General features: G+C 42.4%; 1 protein-coding gene across 12 annotated transcripts in view; it reads left to right on the top strand.

The window, feature by feature from the left end:
• PKP4 (plakophilin 4) overlaps window positions 1-12,631 on the top strand; it is a 471,364-nt gene that overhangs the window by 308,034 nt on the left and 150,699 nt on the right. For 11 of the 12 annotated variants that reach the window (XM_068245730.1, XM_068245734.1, XM_068245733.1 and 8 more), the window contains 2 exons: window positions 11,201-11,332; window positions 11,432-11,619. In XM_068245730.1, coding sequence (XP_068101831.1) covers window positions 11,201-11,332; window positions 11,432-11,619 — 320 coding nt within the window. The remainder of the gene's footprint in view (window positions 1-11,200; window positions 11,333-11,431; window positions 11,620-12,631) is intronic. The other variant, XM_068245731.1, reaches the window with a different exon arrangement.

Genomic DNA, 12,631 nt, shown 5'->3' with positions numbered 1-12,631 from the left:
GAGGTAAAATGTGTCCTGAATACTACATGCCTTTCAGGTGATAACTCTAGAAATGTTATTAAAGACAGTAGATAAGCTTAGTGAATTGAGGCCCTTGTCTTTTTTTTCAGGGAAACAATAGTACTTCTACGTGTAATAAAAAGATAAAAGAATTGCACTCACGTATTGACATAGGTTGTTATATGTTTGTTTGCCCCACCCTGTGAACTCTTGTCTGCAGATTATATAAGCATGACTCTGAGAACAGCGCTGTATATTTCTATAATAATCTCCCTCATGAAGAGAGAGGAAAATCACACATTCCTTTATGTACTCTTTTACATCTATATTTCAGATTTCCTTGTATTACTTCTCTCCTGAGCCTAATAGGCGATTTCATTGGGTTAAATCGTTGTCCGCAGTCATTTCCCTTTGTATTTTTATTAACTTTATTATTGCCCTTTCCCGTCTATATAATTTGTGCTGCGTTTTACTGGCGTCCCCTACTTAGTGACCCTGAGGTAAACTGGGGCAGTAAAACTGTGTGTATAATACATAATATGAGGAAAACTACATGACCAAAGACTGGAGCAGATATAAGCGGACGTGAGAATAAATGATTATTACTATTTTTTTCCACGCCATCTTCTTTTGTGGCAATGTAGAGGAAAAAATACCGCTTCAGCTTCCTTGCTGGTTAGTGAATTCATCCAGTTGTGTTAAGACTAATCGAGAGACTTGGAGGGACTTGTTGCTGACACTTGAAGGAAACACGAGGTGAAAATAAACTGATGCGGTAAACAATTGCATCTATCCTCCTTCTCCTAAAAATGACTTTTTGAGATAACCCGTCCATTTTATTTCATATTTAAATCTAATTTTTAAGTTTTTACTGTTTGTCTTTTCTTAAAGACACATTCATTGAAGTATGCCAGAGATAAATATGAACTATTGACCCTTTGTATCTCTTTTCTACTCTCAGAAGCCATTTCTGCTAGAAAAGTGTTTTATGGTTGTAATTCCTTATCGGGGAGGGTTATGCTAAAGTCTGACCCTGACAGACTGTCACTTGCATACCTGATGTTTAACTCTTTCAGGCAGACCAAGAAAAAGAACACAGCCTAGTTATTTGTGTGCTTGGCACTGTACATACTACCTGTCTATCATCATATCACGTCACCTTGTGTATACTTTAAGGTACCCATACATGTATAGATTGCTACCCAATGCAGCAAGACAATCGACTCAGAGAGGAATCTATTCCTATCACACACTATACATAGATTATTTTTTTTTTATAAATTCCAGCAGGGAATCTATTGAAAATCACTCTTACCCCAGTATGGCATTGTTGGATGCAGTGCAACATCCTTGTTTCAGGTGTGTGATTCAGACACTACTGATGCATGAAAGATAGGACTGCCAGGCAACTAATATGATTTAAAAGGAAATAAATATAGCAGCCTCCATATTCCCTCTTAGGTCAAATATCATTTGAGGGTATGGGTACTTTAACCTCCCTGGTGGTATAAGTGCGGCTGCGCGGCCGCGGGAGGGTTTTTTTCAAATTATTATTTATTTATTTTTAGCATGTAGCTAGCCTAGCGCTAGCTACATGCTTCCCCCCTCCCTGCGGCATCCCCCCGTACCCACCAATCGCCGCCGGCGCCGCTTGCCCATAAGGAAATCCCATTCTGAACTGGATTTCCTTAAGGGCTTTCCCCGTCACCATGGCGATGAACGGAGTGACGTCATCGACGTCGTGACATCACAGGGAATCCCGATCCACCCCATAGCGCAGCCTGGCGGCGATTGGCCAGGCTGCACAAGGGGTATGCGGGAAAGGGGGGCCCTGTATCGCGGCGGGTAGCGGCGCATCGGCATCAGACCAAACACGCAGCTAGCAAAGTGCTAGCTGCGTGCTTGAAAAAAATTATGTAAATCGGCCCAGCAGGGCCTGAGCGGCACCCTCCGGCGGCTTACCCCACGTCAGACACGGGGTTACCGCCAAGGAGATTAAAGGACCACTATCCCGAAAACAGTAGGCAGTTAAAATCTGACAGAACCGACAGGTTTTGGGCCAGTCTATATCCTCATGGGGGATTCTCAGGGTTTTCTTTGTTTTCAACAGCATTTCCTAAACAGCAGTTTAACTGCCCAAATATTGAGATACCAGTCAGCCTCCCTACTCGCTCGCACACTATTTTGTTAGACTATGGAACTGCTGTTTAGGAAATGCTGTTGAAGACAAAGAAAACCCTGAGAATCCCCCATGAAGAGATGGACTTGCCCAAAATCTGTCGGTTCTGTCATATTTTAACTGTCTACTTTTTTCGCAACAATGGTCCTTTAAGGGCTTAATTCCACTGGTAGCTGCGTCCATTTCCTATTTGGCCGCAGCTCCCTTTCTGCTGTATAGCTGCAGCCTGAATCACTAAGCTGCACCATGCACAGCTATAGTGAGTCAGTTGCGTGCTGCAGAAATCTGCAGCATGATGTTCAGAGTCACACCGTAGTGCGATCTGTGCAGAAAGCCACCAGAAAGATAGGCAGCTCTGCCCCATGCAGCTCACTAGAGGGGTCACGCTGGAGATCCGTCCTCAGTGGAAACAGGTCCTAAGTGATACTCGTCATCCTGGCTTCAGCTCCACAGCAACCAATCAATTTACGGTGCAATTTTCACAGAATCTCGCCTGTTTATGTAGTTTATCATCATATGTTCTGTTTATACTGCCCAGATTTACTCCAGGGTCATGTTAAACTCCTATAAAGGCCAGTTTAATGTTTTCCTCCACCATCATTCCATTTCGCCTTTGCTTTTGTCACTTTAATAATGCTGCCATTAACCCGCCACGCTGTCATTTGCTGGAGACAGCGGCGGAGAGCTCCAGCCTGCACGTCTCTCTCCGCTCACCTCCTCTCAGCGCACAATTATCAGCATCCGTCAGTTCGCGGGAGTCGGAATCATTTTTTCCCTGCACAGTGAAGTGCTTCCTGATTTTTATAGCATGTCAACAAGGCTCAACAGCCTGGAGTGGCGGATTAGAGGCATTCCATCTCTCCATACGGTGCTTTCTGCACACTCATCAGCCTTGGATCAGCAGCCATAATGCATCCACCCAGCCTAAAATATTTGCATAGCACTCCAAGCCATCCAGCTGTACAGCTCAAATTAAATCATCCGAATGGCTTCTCGGCGTCCTGGAGAATGAGTTCATTTATAGAAATGATGTAGATTAGATGCCACGGCTCTACCCAGTTTATTCTTCTCAATTGTCCCACCTTATTTGTCTATCTATCATGTCTGTCACAGATATGTTATCCCCAGAGAGTTAAATTACCAGAGTTCTCATCACAAAAGAAGTCAGGGTTTTTTTTCCCTCAAAGATAGCTATTGAATATGTCATCCGTATATGTCAAAGGGATCCAATATGAGAGACCGTTATCCCATGGTTTTATTTTATATTTAGACATTTAAATAGTAGAATTAATGTTTTGTTATCTCTGCTCAGTGGCAGCCTACTAAGTGTCCCTGAATGGAAGTACATGAACTATTGACCTTTTTCTATCTCCCTCTGCTCTCAGAAGTTGTATTCTGCCAGGAAAAGTTTTATGGCTGTAATTTGCTTACCAGTGATGTTTACTATATTCCCAATGACAAGACAAGCTGTCACCTCCATGGCTAAAAATTAACACATTCAGGCAGCAAAATAGAACGAGTAAAACAGCCTGGCTAATAATGTTTTGCACTGTACATACACATGTTTATCTCATCATGTCACATTGTTTACACTTTAAAGGACACCTGAAGTGAAAGGGATATGGAGACTGCCATATTTATTTCCTTTTAAACAATACCATTTGCCTGGCAGCCCTTCTAATCTTAAGCTGGGTCTACACGTGCCGATGTATCTTATCAACCCGCTGATGCAGCTCGATTGATAAGATCCGACAGGTCCGATCTCGCTGCGGCCGATTCCCCGCTTGTTCCCTGCGAACGGACAATAGCGGGGAATCGATCGGAAGATAAGCGGCGCCAGCGGGGTCGAGCGGGTATCGAATCGGACACACGCGCAGACAAGCGGGTACGCGCGGGGATGCGGAAGAGTCGATCCGGCGGCTAATCGAGCCGCCTGATTGCTCTGTGTAGATGGGGATTGACTGGTCAGCAGCATCTGAATCGCACACCTGAAACAAGCATGCAACTAATCTTGTCAGAAAATTCTGATCTGCATCCTTGTTTAGGCTCTATGGCTAAAAGGCAGAGGATCAGTGGGACGGCCAGGCAATGTGCATTGTTTAAGAAGAAATCAATATGTCGGCCTCCATAAGTCTCTCACCTTTGGTTCCCTTTAAAGTGAAACTTAAGTGATCCTACCCAAAAAAAAAAAGTTTAACTTACCTGGGGCTTCTACTAGCCTGCTGCAGCTGCCCTGTGCCTGCGCTGTCATTTCTCGATGCTCCTGTCGCCTGCAGTGCCCATGTTTTGATTTTGGCGACAGAGACAGTCGCAGGCCATGGAGTCTGTGCCCATGCATGTCCTCGATCACGCTCCTGCCACCGCAGGCCAGGGCTGCCCATGCTATCGGTTGCTCTTTAAGTATGTCAGAAAGGGTATTCCAATTTGTTTGGATCATTGCTAAATACATAGCCAAAGTCAGATAAACTACTTTTCAAATATTCCATTACGGTAGTCATTATCCTGCACCTCCCAAGAAGTACATTTGAAATCGGCGCCGGTAGACTTGGGCGCAGGATACAGCAGTATATATAGCTGATCCTGCTTCTGCACAAGTCCGGGCCGATTTAATTACTATTCCCCCTCCAGGCCGCCATGGATAGTGGGGGAATGAAATAATTCGGCTTCCAGCGATTGCTGGAGGCCGAAGTATTATGTTTTTAAGCAACTTCGGCTCCGTCTTGTGACGGAGCCCACGTTACTCACTGAGCGCTTCAATAGGAGTGATTCCTATTGAAGTCTATGGAGGCGCCGGCTGCGCCCAAATCTAGCTGCGCTGAAAAGCACTGCTCTGCTCCCAAGCTCCGTACTTCAAATGTTTCTTTTAGCTATCTTTTTTTATAGTTGCTCCCCTTGGTTTTGTCTATTGCTCTTTTTAGTTGAGGTCACTATGAAGTCCTGGAATAGGATTGCCTGAATGCTTATGCAGTAATTTACCCTGATTGTCTTGTTTTAACTCATTTGCGGTTGGTTTACACAGCAGAATTCACATAAATCTAATTTGCTAACTGGAACAAAACTGTGACGGTCTTCCTTGTGATGAAAGCACAGGGAGTTTCCTCTGGGTCTTTGTTTTCTTATGTAGAAACCGAAATCACTTCACATAACAGCACGGATGTTAGGAGTTCTGAGAAAACGAAGCTAATCAAATGACCGTGGCTACATACATAGATCAGCCAAAACATTGCCTAATTTTGAGCAAGTCCTTCTTGTGGCTACATTGTTGCAAGAAACCAGCTCTGACCTATCCAGGCTTGGACTCCCCAAGAGCTCTTATGTGTCCTTCAGTGTCTAGCAGCAGATCCTTTGAGCCCTCTGCCATCAGGGAATACCAGTGCCATGAACGGGTTTTTCGCAGTCTGCGACAATCTTTAGGTAGGTGATAAATAGGAATGTAAAGGTGTCCCTACATTACTTGTTTTTCCTGCTCGATCAACCATTTGATTCCATCATTCTGTGGGATCAGGCAAGAATCCGTTCTGTTCCATTCTGCTCGATCGATGGAGATTGGCTGATATCAGGTTGAATCAACCAATTACTTCATTGGGGGAGGATGGAAAATATTGGTCAATCATAAAGGAATGGGCTACTGTTCCCATGATTTCGATCAACAAAGAATCTATTTTTGGTTTCATGGAGGCACAACGTTGTTCAGCTCGATTAGTGAAGGAGAATTACATAGGGTTTCGCTTGCAGTGTGTGGGCCACTAGTCAATCAACTCTGGATCGACCACACTTGTTCATCACCCAATAAAGTCGATCGAAACAGCAAGTAATGAATGGACACCTTTACTCTCTTTATAATGTAAAAAATGAATCTTGAGATAAGGTTTCCTCCGTCCACTGTCCATGTTACAGTTCTCATGCCCATTACTCTCATGCCCAGCACTTTTTTTTTTTTTTATCAATACGTGCTTCTGTTCATTCGGACCTCCTGGGCCACTCTTTGCTCCTCCTGTGTATCAATAAGCCTTGGGCTCCCAAAGCACTTTCGTTTATCCACCAGGTGCCTTTGATACAACCTATTTTATTAGGTACTATTACTGGAATTTCCCCTTTCCATGGTTTAGATGTGGTAGTTCAGTGGATGTGGTACACATTACAAATGACACTGCTTTATAATTTGTGCTTACGGAAATAGGACATTATTGGTTGCCATTTGGTCAGGTTTAAATTTAGTAGCCTTTATTTCAGATTGTTTTCATTTTGGTGCACACATTTTGTATATAGGGAGCATATGTTTTTTGTTTTTTTCTTCAGTCTAGTGGCACATGGGGCCACTGCTACTTAATTTTGTCATCTGAAGGACATAGTGGCTCTTCAGTATCTGGAGAACCCAGTATCTTTGGAAACCCAGCTTTCTGATAGCAGCAGTGCAGCCTGCAGATAAAATCCACTCTGCCTGTGCCGCAGGAAATGAACTGCAGTTTCCCATTGCCCAATGGAATTCTAACTTGCCTGAACCACCCTTTAGAATCTAATGAATTTGCCAACCTCCAGCAACTTGACCTCCTAGTTAATCATCTAAAGTTTAGATGATTAACTAGGAGGTCAAGTTGCTGGAGGTTGGCAAATTCATAGCCACGCTTGAGACCCTGTTTGGTCTTTCTTTGTATATTTCTCTATTGGAGATGGGTCAAATCCTAAATTTCCTTAAAATAGAATCCAAAAAAATTATCGAATCTTTCGAATCTAACAAATCCTGCACATAAGAAATGTGTAGTGCGTGTACAAATAGCAGTTAGACTTCAAATATACTATTCTAAGTCTAACTACTATTTTCATACAGATCTTACAATTCTCATGTACAAGATTCAAGAGATTAAAAAAATAGAATAATCTTTTTGGAATCGAGGACATTTGGGATTTGTCTCATCTCTATTTTTTATAGAAAATCTGCAGCCCCTTCAATATTTTTCTGACTTAAAGTTTCTTTTGAAAAAAGGATTCGGCAATGGATTAAATAAAAAATATGCCTGAAGTGATTGCTGCTTTGATTTTTTTTTTGATTTTTTTTTTTTTGCCTATTTTTCCTTGTAGAGCGTTTGAAATTACTCATGTTCTTATTCAGTGACCAGTCTTTTGACACTTCATGGAATTCTTATTGAATAATAGGCATTGTGAAGATCCAGGCTTTAAAAATGGACGTAATAAAATATTCAGAGTGTACATAACCTGACTATGTGTAAATGTCTGCTGGTTGCTGTACCGACCACATATCTTGCAGAGTAAGCAGTAGAAAATTGAATTTAATATGAGTATTGGAAATTTTTTGCTTGAATGACAAAGTGCACTCTTTAAAAAGAAAAAAAGGAAGAAACTTAGCGTAGCTCCACTTTTGCTTAAAAAGAAACTTTCAGCTACAACCTACACACATAGCCTGGTGATTTTGCAAGTGGTATTTCATAGGCGTGTGTTTTGCTCTGGAGCTGATTGTGTGTTGCATGCAATGACTTCCTGGCCAGAAGGGGTAACTGGGAGAGTAACTTTAATACAAGACAAATTACATTATATTGCGCTTTTCTCCTGGCAGACTCAAAGCGATTGAGCTGCAGCCACTACGGCGCGCACAAGAGGCAGTAGCAATGCTAGGGAGTCTAGCCCAAGGACTCCTTACTGAATAGATGTTGGCTAACTGAACAGGAAGAGACGAGATTTGAACCCAGGTCTCCTGTGTCAGAGGCAGAGCCCTTAGGGCCCATTTCCAATAGCCACAAATTTGCATCGCATCGCATCAAACCTGAAGCCAGTGCATGCTATTGGAGTAGTTTCCATTGCATGCAAATTTTTGTATGCAATGCAACCCGGAGAAATTATCGATGGTACGCTGAAGATATCCGCAGCAGGCATCCGATTTTCCTTGGCAGAAACAGACAACTGCATCTGGACTTCCGGAAGTCACCCATGTGATTGCATCCGGCTAGTGGCAACGGGCCTAAACCAGTACACTATCCAGCCGCTGTGTTTTGCTTTGGTGAGGATCAGGTGATGCATGCAGCTATTGTATGCATGCAGGAAGTGGGAGAGTGATTTTGTGTGTTCTGCTTTTGTGCCGACCTCTTTTACACTTACTACGTTGTCACCTCCTCCTACCGCATGTCGCCATAATGGCCATTACACTTAAAGTGTAACTGTCGGGCATAAAATCAAAAATCAATTCTTTATTTTTATCTGGTAAACAAGTAATAAGGATGCTAATCAGGCAATCCAAAAGTTAAAATCTTTATTACTTTTCTTGTCTATAAATGATCATTCCCCAGTTTAACTGACTCTTATTTGGTACGTTGCCGCACAAAGAAGTTGCAGGGCATGCTGGGTTGTCTTTTTTTGCTTCTTTATTTCTTCTCAGACTTAACTAATGTACAGAAGCCAAAAAGGACAGCCCAGCATGCCCTGCAACTTCCTTTGTGCGGCAACGTACCAAATAAGAGTCAGTTAAACTGGGGAATGATCATTTATAGACAAGAAAAGTAATAGAGATTTTAACTTTTGGATTGCCTGATTACCATCCTTATTACTTGTTTACCAGATACAAATAAAGAATTGATTTTTGATTTGATGCCCGACAGTTACTCTTTAATGAAACATGTTGTACTTCCTGCCATGCAATGCCCCAAAAGTAGTCCAGCTATCACTGAAGCAGCAGTTTGTTCTCGTGTGCGCACCCAGTACCGGAAGTAATGCAAGTCTAAGGTAACAGGAACATTTTGATTTTTTTTTGTGTGGTGCGCAGATGTGCATTTTCAGGTGGCATATTTTCCTGTCAGGCAGTATGCACGTGACTGATGAGGCTTATTGGGGGCGGGTTGCCTCCGGTTTCCCTGTCCGCGCTGCCTGTTGCCTTTACTAATCTGTGTGTGATATGAAGCCATTTTTGTTGTGCGCAAATCGCACCACACCAAATGTAAAAGGACCCTTAAATAAAGATGTTGCGCAGTGTCTACAAGTGATTTGTTAAAGGTGGACATAGGGCAATAAAACTATCAGGATAGAATGGCAACCAGTGTATTTAAAGGACATCCGAGGTGACGTATAACATGTTGAGATAGACATGTACTGATGAGGACCAAAAGTCCGAAACAGGCTGTCTACATGTGGGTTTGATATGGCTGTGTAAAATTTAAAGCTATAGGCTTGCTATATGCACCAGCGGTTCTGGATGCTTGCTTGGCTTAACTAGGGCGAAAAGGGATAATTTGCATATTCAGTAGTAGTGCATTGTGGGTAACCACAAATGTTCACTTATAGCTGAATTATTGCATTTTTCCTTCTGTTTTAAGAAGGCAAATACACCAAGCTTTGCTTTTAGTAGGAGGGCTTTTTGGTTACTTTTATCCCCCTATACATTCCTAGTGGTTTGGGTCACCCTGAGCTGCTTGGTTACTCACATGTGTATGTACAGTGCTAAGCACAAATAACTAGGCTGTGTTCCTTTTCTTTTTTCTTTTTCTGTGTTAAAGTTAAACATCAGGTGTGCAAGTGACAGTTTCTGTCTGGATTGGGACTGGGTCAGACTACAGTGTGACCCTCACTGATCTGGAATTATAGCCATAAAACACTTGCCTGTCAGTAAATTGCATCTGAGACCAGAAAAGAGATGAAATAAAGGATCAGGGACAATGAAACAGTAAAAACTTCAAAACTAGATTTAAATATAAAATAAAACCGTGGGATATCTAAAATAAAAAGTCATTTTTAGGAGATGGATGATGGATACAATTGTTTTTTTCATCACTTTATTTTCACTTAAGATGTCCTAAAAAAAAAATAAATTAATAAATCAGGCTCTTTTTAAAATAATGTTGAAGTGAACTTAAACTCCTTCATGGGAAAGAAAGAAAACCTATAGAAATGCACCCTGTATGTTTAGCCTTTTAAATCCCCCCTCATCTGTTTCTAATCACCACTGTAATTTGATCTGTCAGCTGTCAGCTCAGGATTCTCTTTTGCCATTGCAGAGCAGCTACTTTGTAAACACAGGATGTTAACCATATGTCTGCTGCCATAAATGCAGGAAGTAGACATATTGCAGATTTATTGCAGGATTTGTATCAGCTGTAACAAAGAAATGATTTTCTTTAAATGTTATTATGCTGTTGCGTATCTTTTAGAGCGGAGAGGAAGTTCTGAGTTCAGGTTCGCTTAAAAGACGATGAGAATCCAGATGGAACTCAAACACCAGAGGACTCTGCTCTATAAGATTGTTTTCAAAACTCTCCATTTAAAGGGGAACTGAAGAGAGAGGTATATGAAGGCTGTCCTGTTTATTTCCTTTTAGACAATACCAGCTGCCTGGCAGCCCTGCTGATCCTCTGCCTCTAATACTATTAGCCATAGCCCCTGAACAAGCATGCAGCAGATCAGGTGTTTCAGTGGTTCAGACTTATAAGTCTGATCTGACAAGACTAGCAGCATGCTTGTTTCTGGTTTTAATCAGATACTAGTGCAGAGAAATAGACCAGCAGGGCTGCCAGGCAACTGGTATTGATTAAAAGGAAATAAACATGACAGCCTCCATATACCTCTCTCTTCAGTTCCCCTTTAATTTATATCCCACGTCTTTTACAAAAGCAGCCCAAATGCAAAGAGATAAACATCCGAATACACAGCGTAAATGTAACCGTGTAAATTTATAGCAACTGCAGGCTGAAATAGAAAGGTAAGTCTTAGCATTAAATTACAAAATGGCCTATGTATTATTTATAGTTTCTCAACGCAAATGGAGTCACAACTTTTTCCTCAGAGCAAGCAACCTTTGTTTCTGGAACTACAGATCATTTTGACATGCGGTTTTGATTGAAGCTTATTTCTGATGGAGAGTTATATTTTTATGACGCGCTCCGTTTTACTGGCGGTACTTGTGACTGGTTTGCTGTACAGCGTTTCCTCAGGATCTTGGAAAATACGTTCTTTTCTGCCAGTCATCTGAACATTACCTCACAATGATATGTCACAAGCTGATGTTTTTATTTTTGCTTTCAGATCCGTCTTCTGGAGGTCCCCAGAAGCAGAGACTGTCTGACTCCACTCACCCCAACCACTTCCTCATCCGATCTGACCCCGAACCTGTCACCATGTATTCCCCCGAGCAGACGTCTCTCCACGAAAGTGAGGGTCTGTTCCAAGCTTCTGTTCTTCTATATTACACTTGTACAGTGTGGTACCTGCTGCTTCTCGCACTGCTTCGCTAACCCAGCTCTGTTTCCTCTTCAGGATCTTTAGGCAACTCTAGAAGCTCAACGCAAATGAACTCGTACTCTGACAGCGGCTACCAAGAAGCTGGGACTTTCCCCAACCACAATGCGGTGAAACCTGAGTTACGGCAGCAACACTCCTTCGCGGGAACCACCGGAAACCACATAGTGAGGTCGTCCAGGGCTGAAGGCCAGGCCCTTGTCCAGGTACGTTGCCTGTGTGAGGCGGTGTATGTGCAGAGATATAGGTCTTCAACTCTTCACAAGTATCACTTTGTTTTAAAGTGGAACTGTAATCAAGATAACATAATAAAATAGTTTTTTTTCAGTACTAATCTGTAAGTTAGTGTTTGGCCATTGTAAAATCTATCCCTTCTCTCAGATTTACTTTCTGAAATTTATAACCGGCGGCAACATCTTTAGTACTGGCAGGTGATCTCAGTGGAATGTTCCTGTGCTGAGAGTTCTAAAGCTAGTAGAAAAGATCTCTTCCAGAATGCTCGGGGCGTGGAGGGGGGGGGGGGGTCACAAATCAAACAGCCTAGGCTAAGCCTTAGTGGGAAAATGAGGCTACATACCAATATACAGAAATATATAGATATAGGAAGTGTTTCTGATGTCAAAGCCAGGATATTTAACATAAAAGAAAGTGGGTATCCTGACTCATTTACTGCATTCTACTATATGTCATCACAGTTCCTCTTTAAATGTTTCTATAGAATTCTTCAGTGTTCTTTTCTCTCTTCATTTGATTCCCCCCCCCCCCCCCTCCTTTTTCTACCTTTCTTTTAATTTTTGTCTCTTCTTATACCTTTATCTTTCCCTGTCCAGCTTTTTTCTCCCTCTCCCTAATTTGTAACCCAACAGCTTTAGCGATGTATACTCAAACAATAACTGTCGCCCCTAGGGATCGGGACCTGATTCCTCGGGCAATAATTCCGGGAACGGGCTTGTTGAGTAAGAGAACAATACGCTTGGAGGTCAGTTAGATGTCGCTATCTGGCATGCTGGGTGTTCAGGCAGTGTCAGAAGGCTTCTGTACATATGCTAGATCATGAGTCCCCAAATGTTTTGGGTCGAGGGCCGGGTCAACATACTTCAGACTGCTGGGGGGCCGGAGTATACATAAGATGATGTAGAAGTCTTTGCGGGCCAGACAGTGAAGCATACCCAGGTGACAACCTGCAGCCCAATTGGACAGCAGTGTCCTTTGATGTGG

This window comes from Hyperolius riggenbachi, chromosome 7 (genome assembly GCF_040937935.1).
Source record: "Hyperolius riggenbachi isolate aHypRig1 chromosome 7, aHypRig1.pri, whole genome shotgun sequence".
Lineage (NCBI taxonomy): Eukaryota > Metazoa > Chordata > Amphibia > Anura > Hyperoliidae > Hyperolius > Hyperolius riggenbachi.
This window is presented reverse-complemented; position numbering and strand designations above follow the sequence as displayed.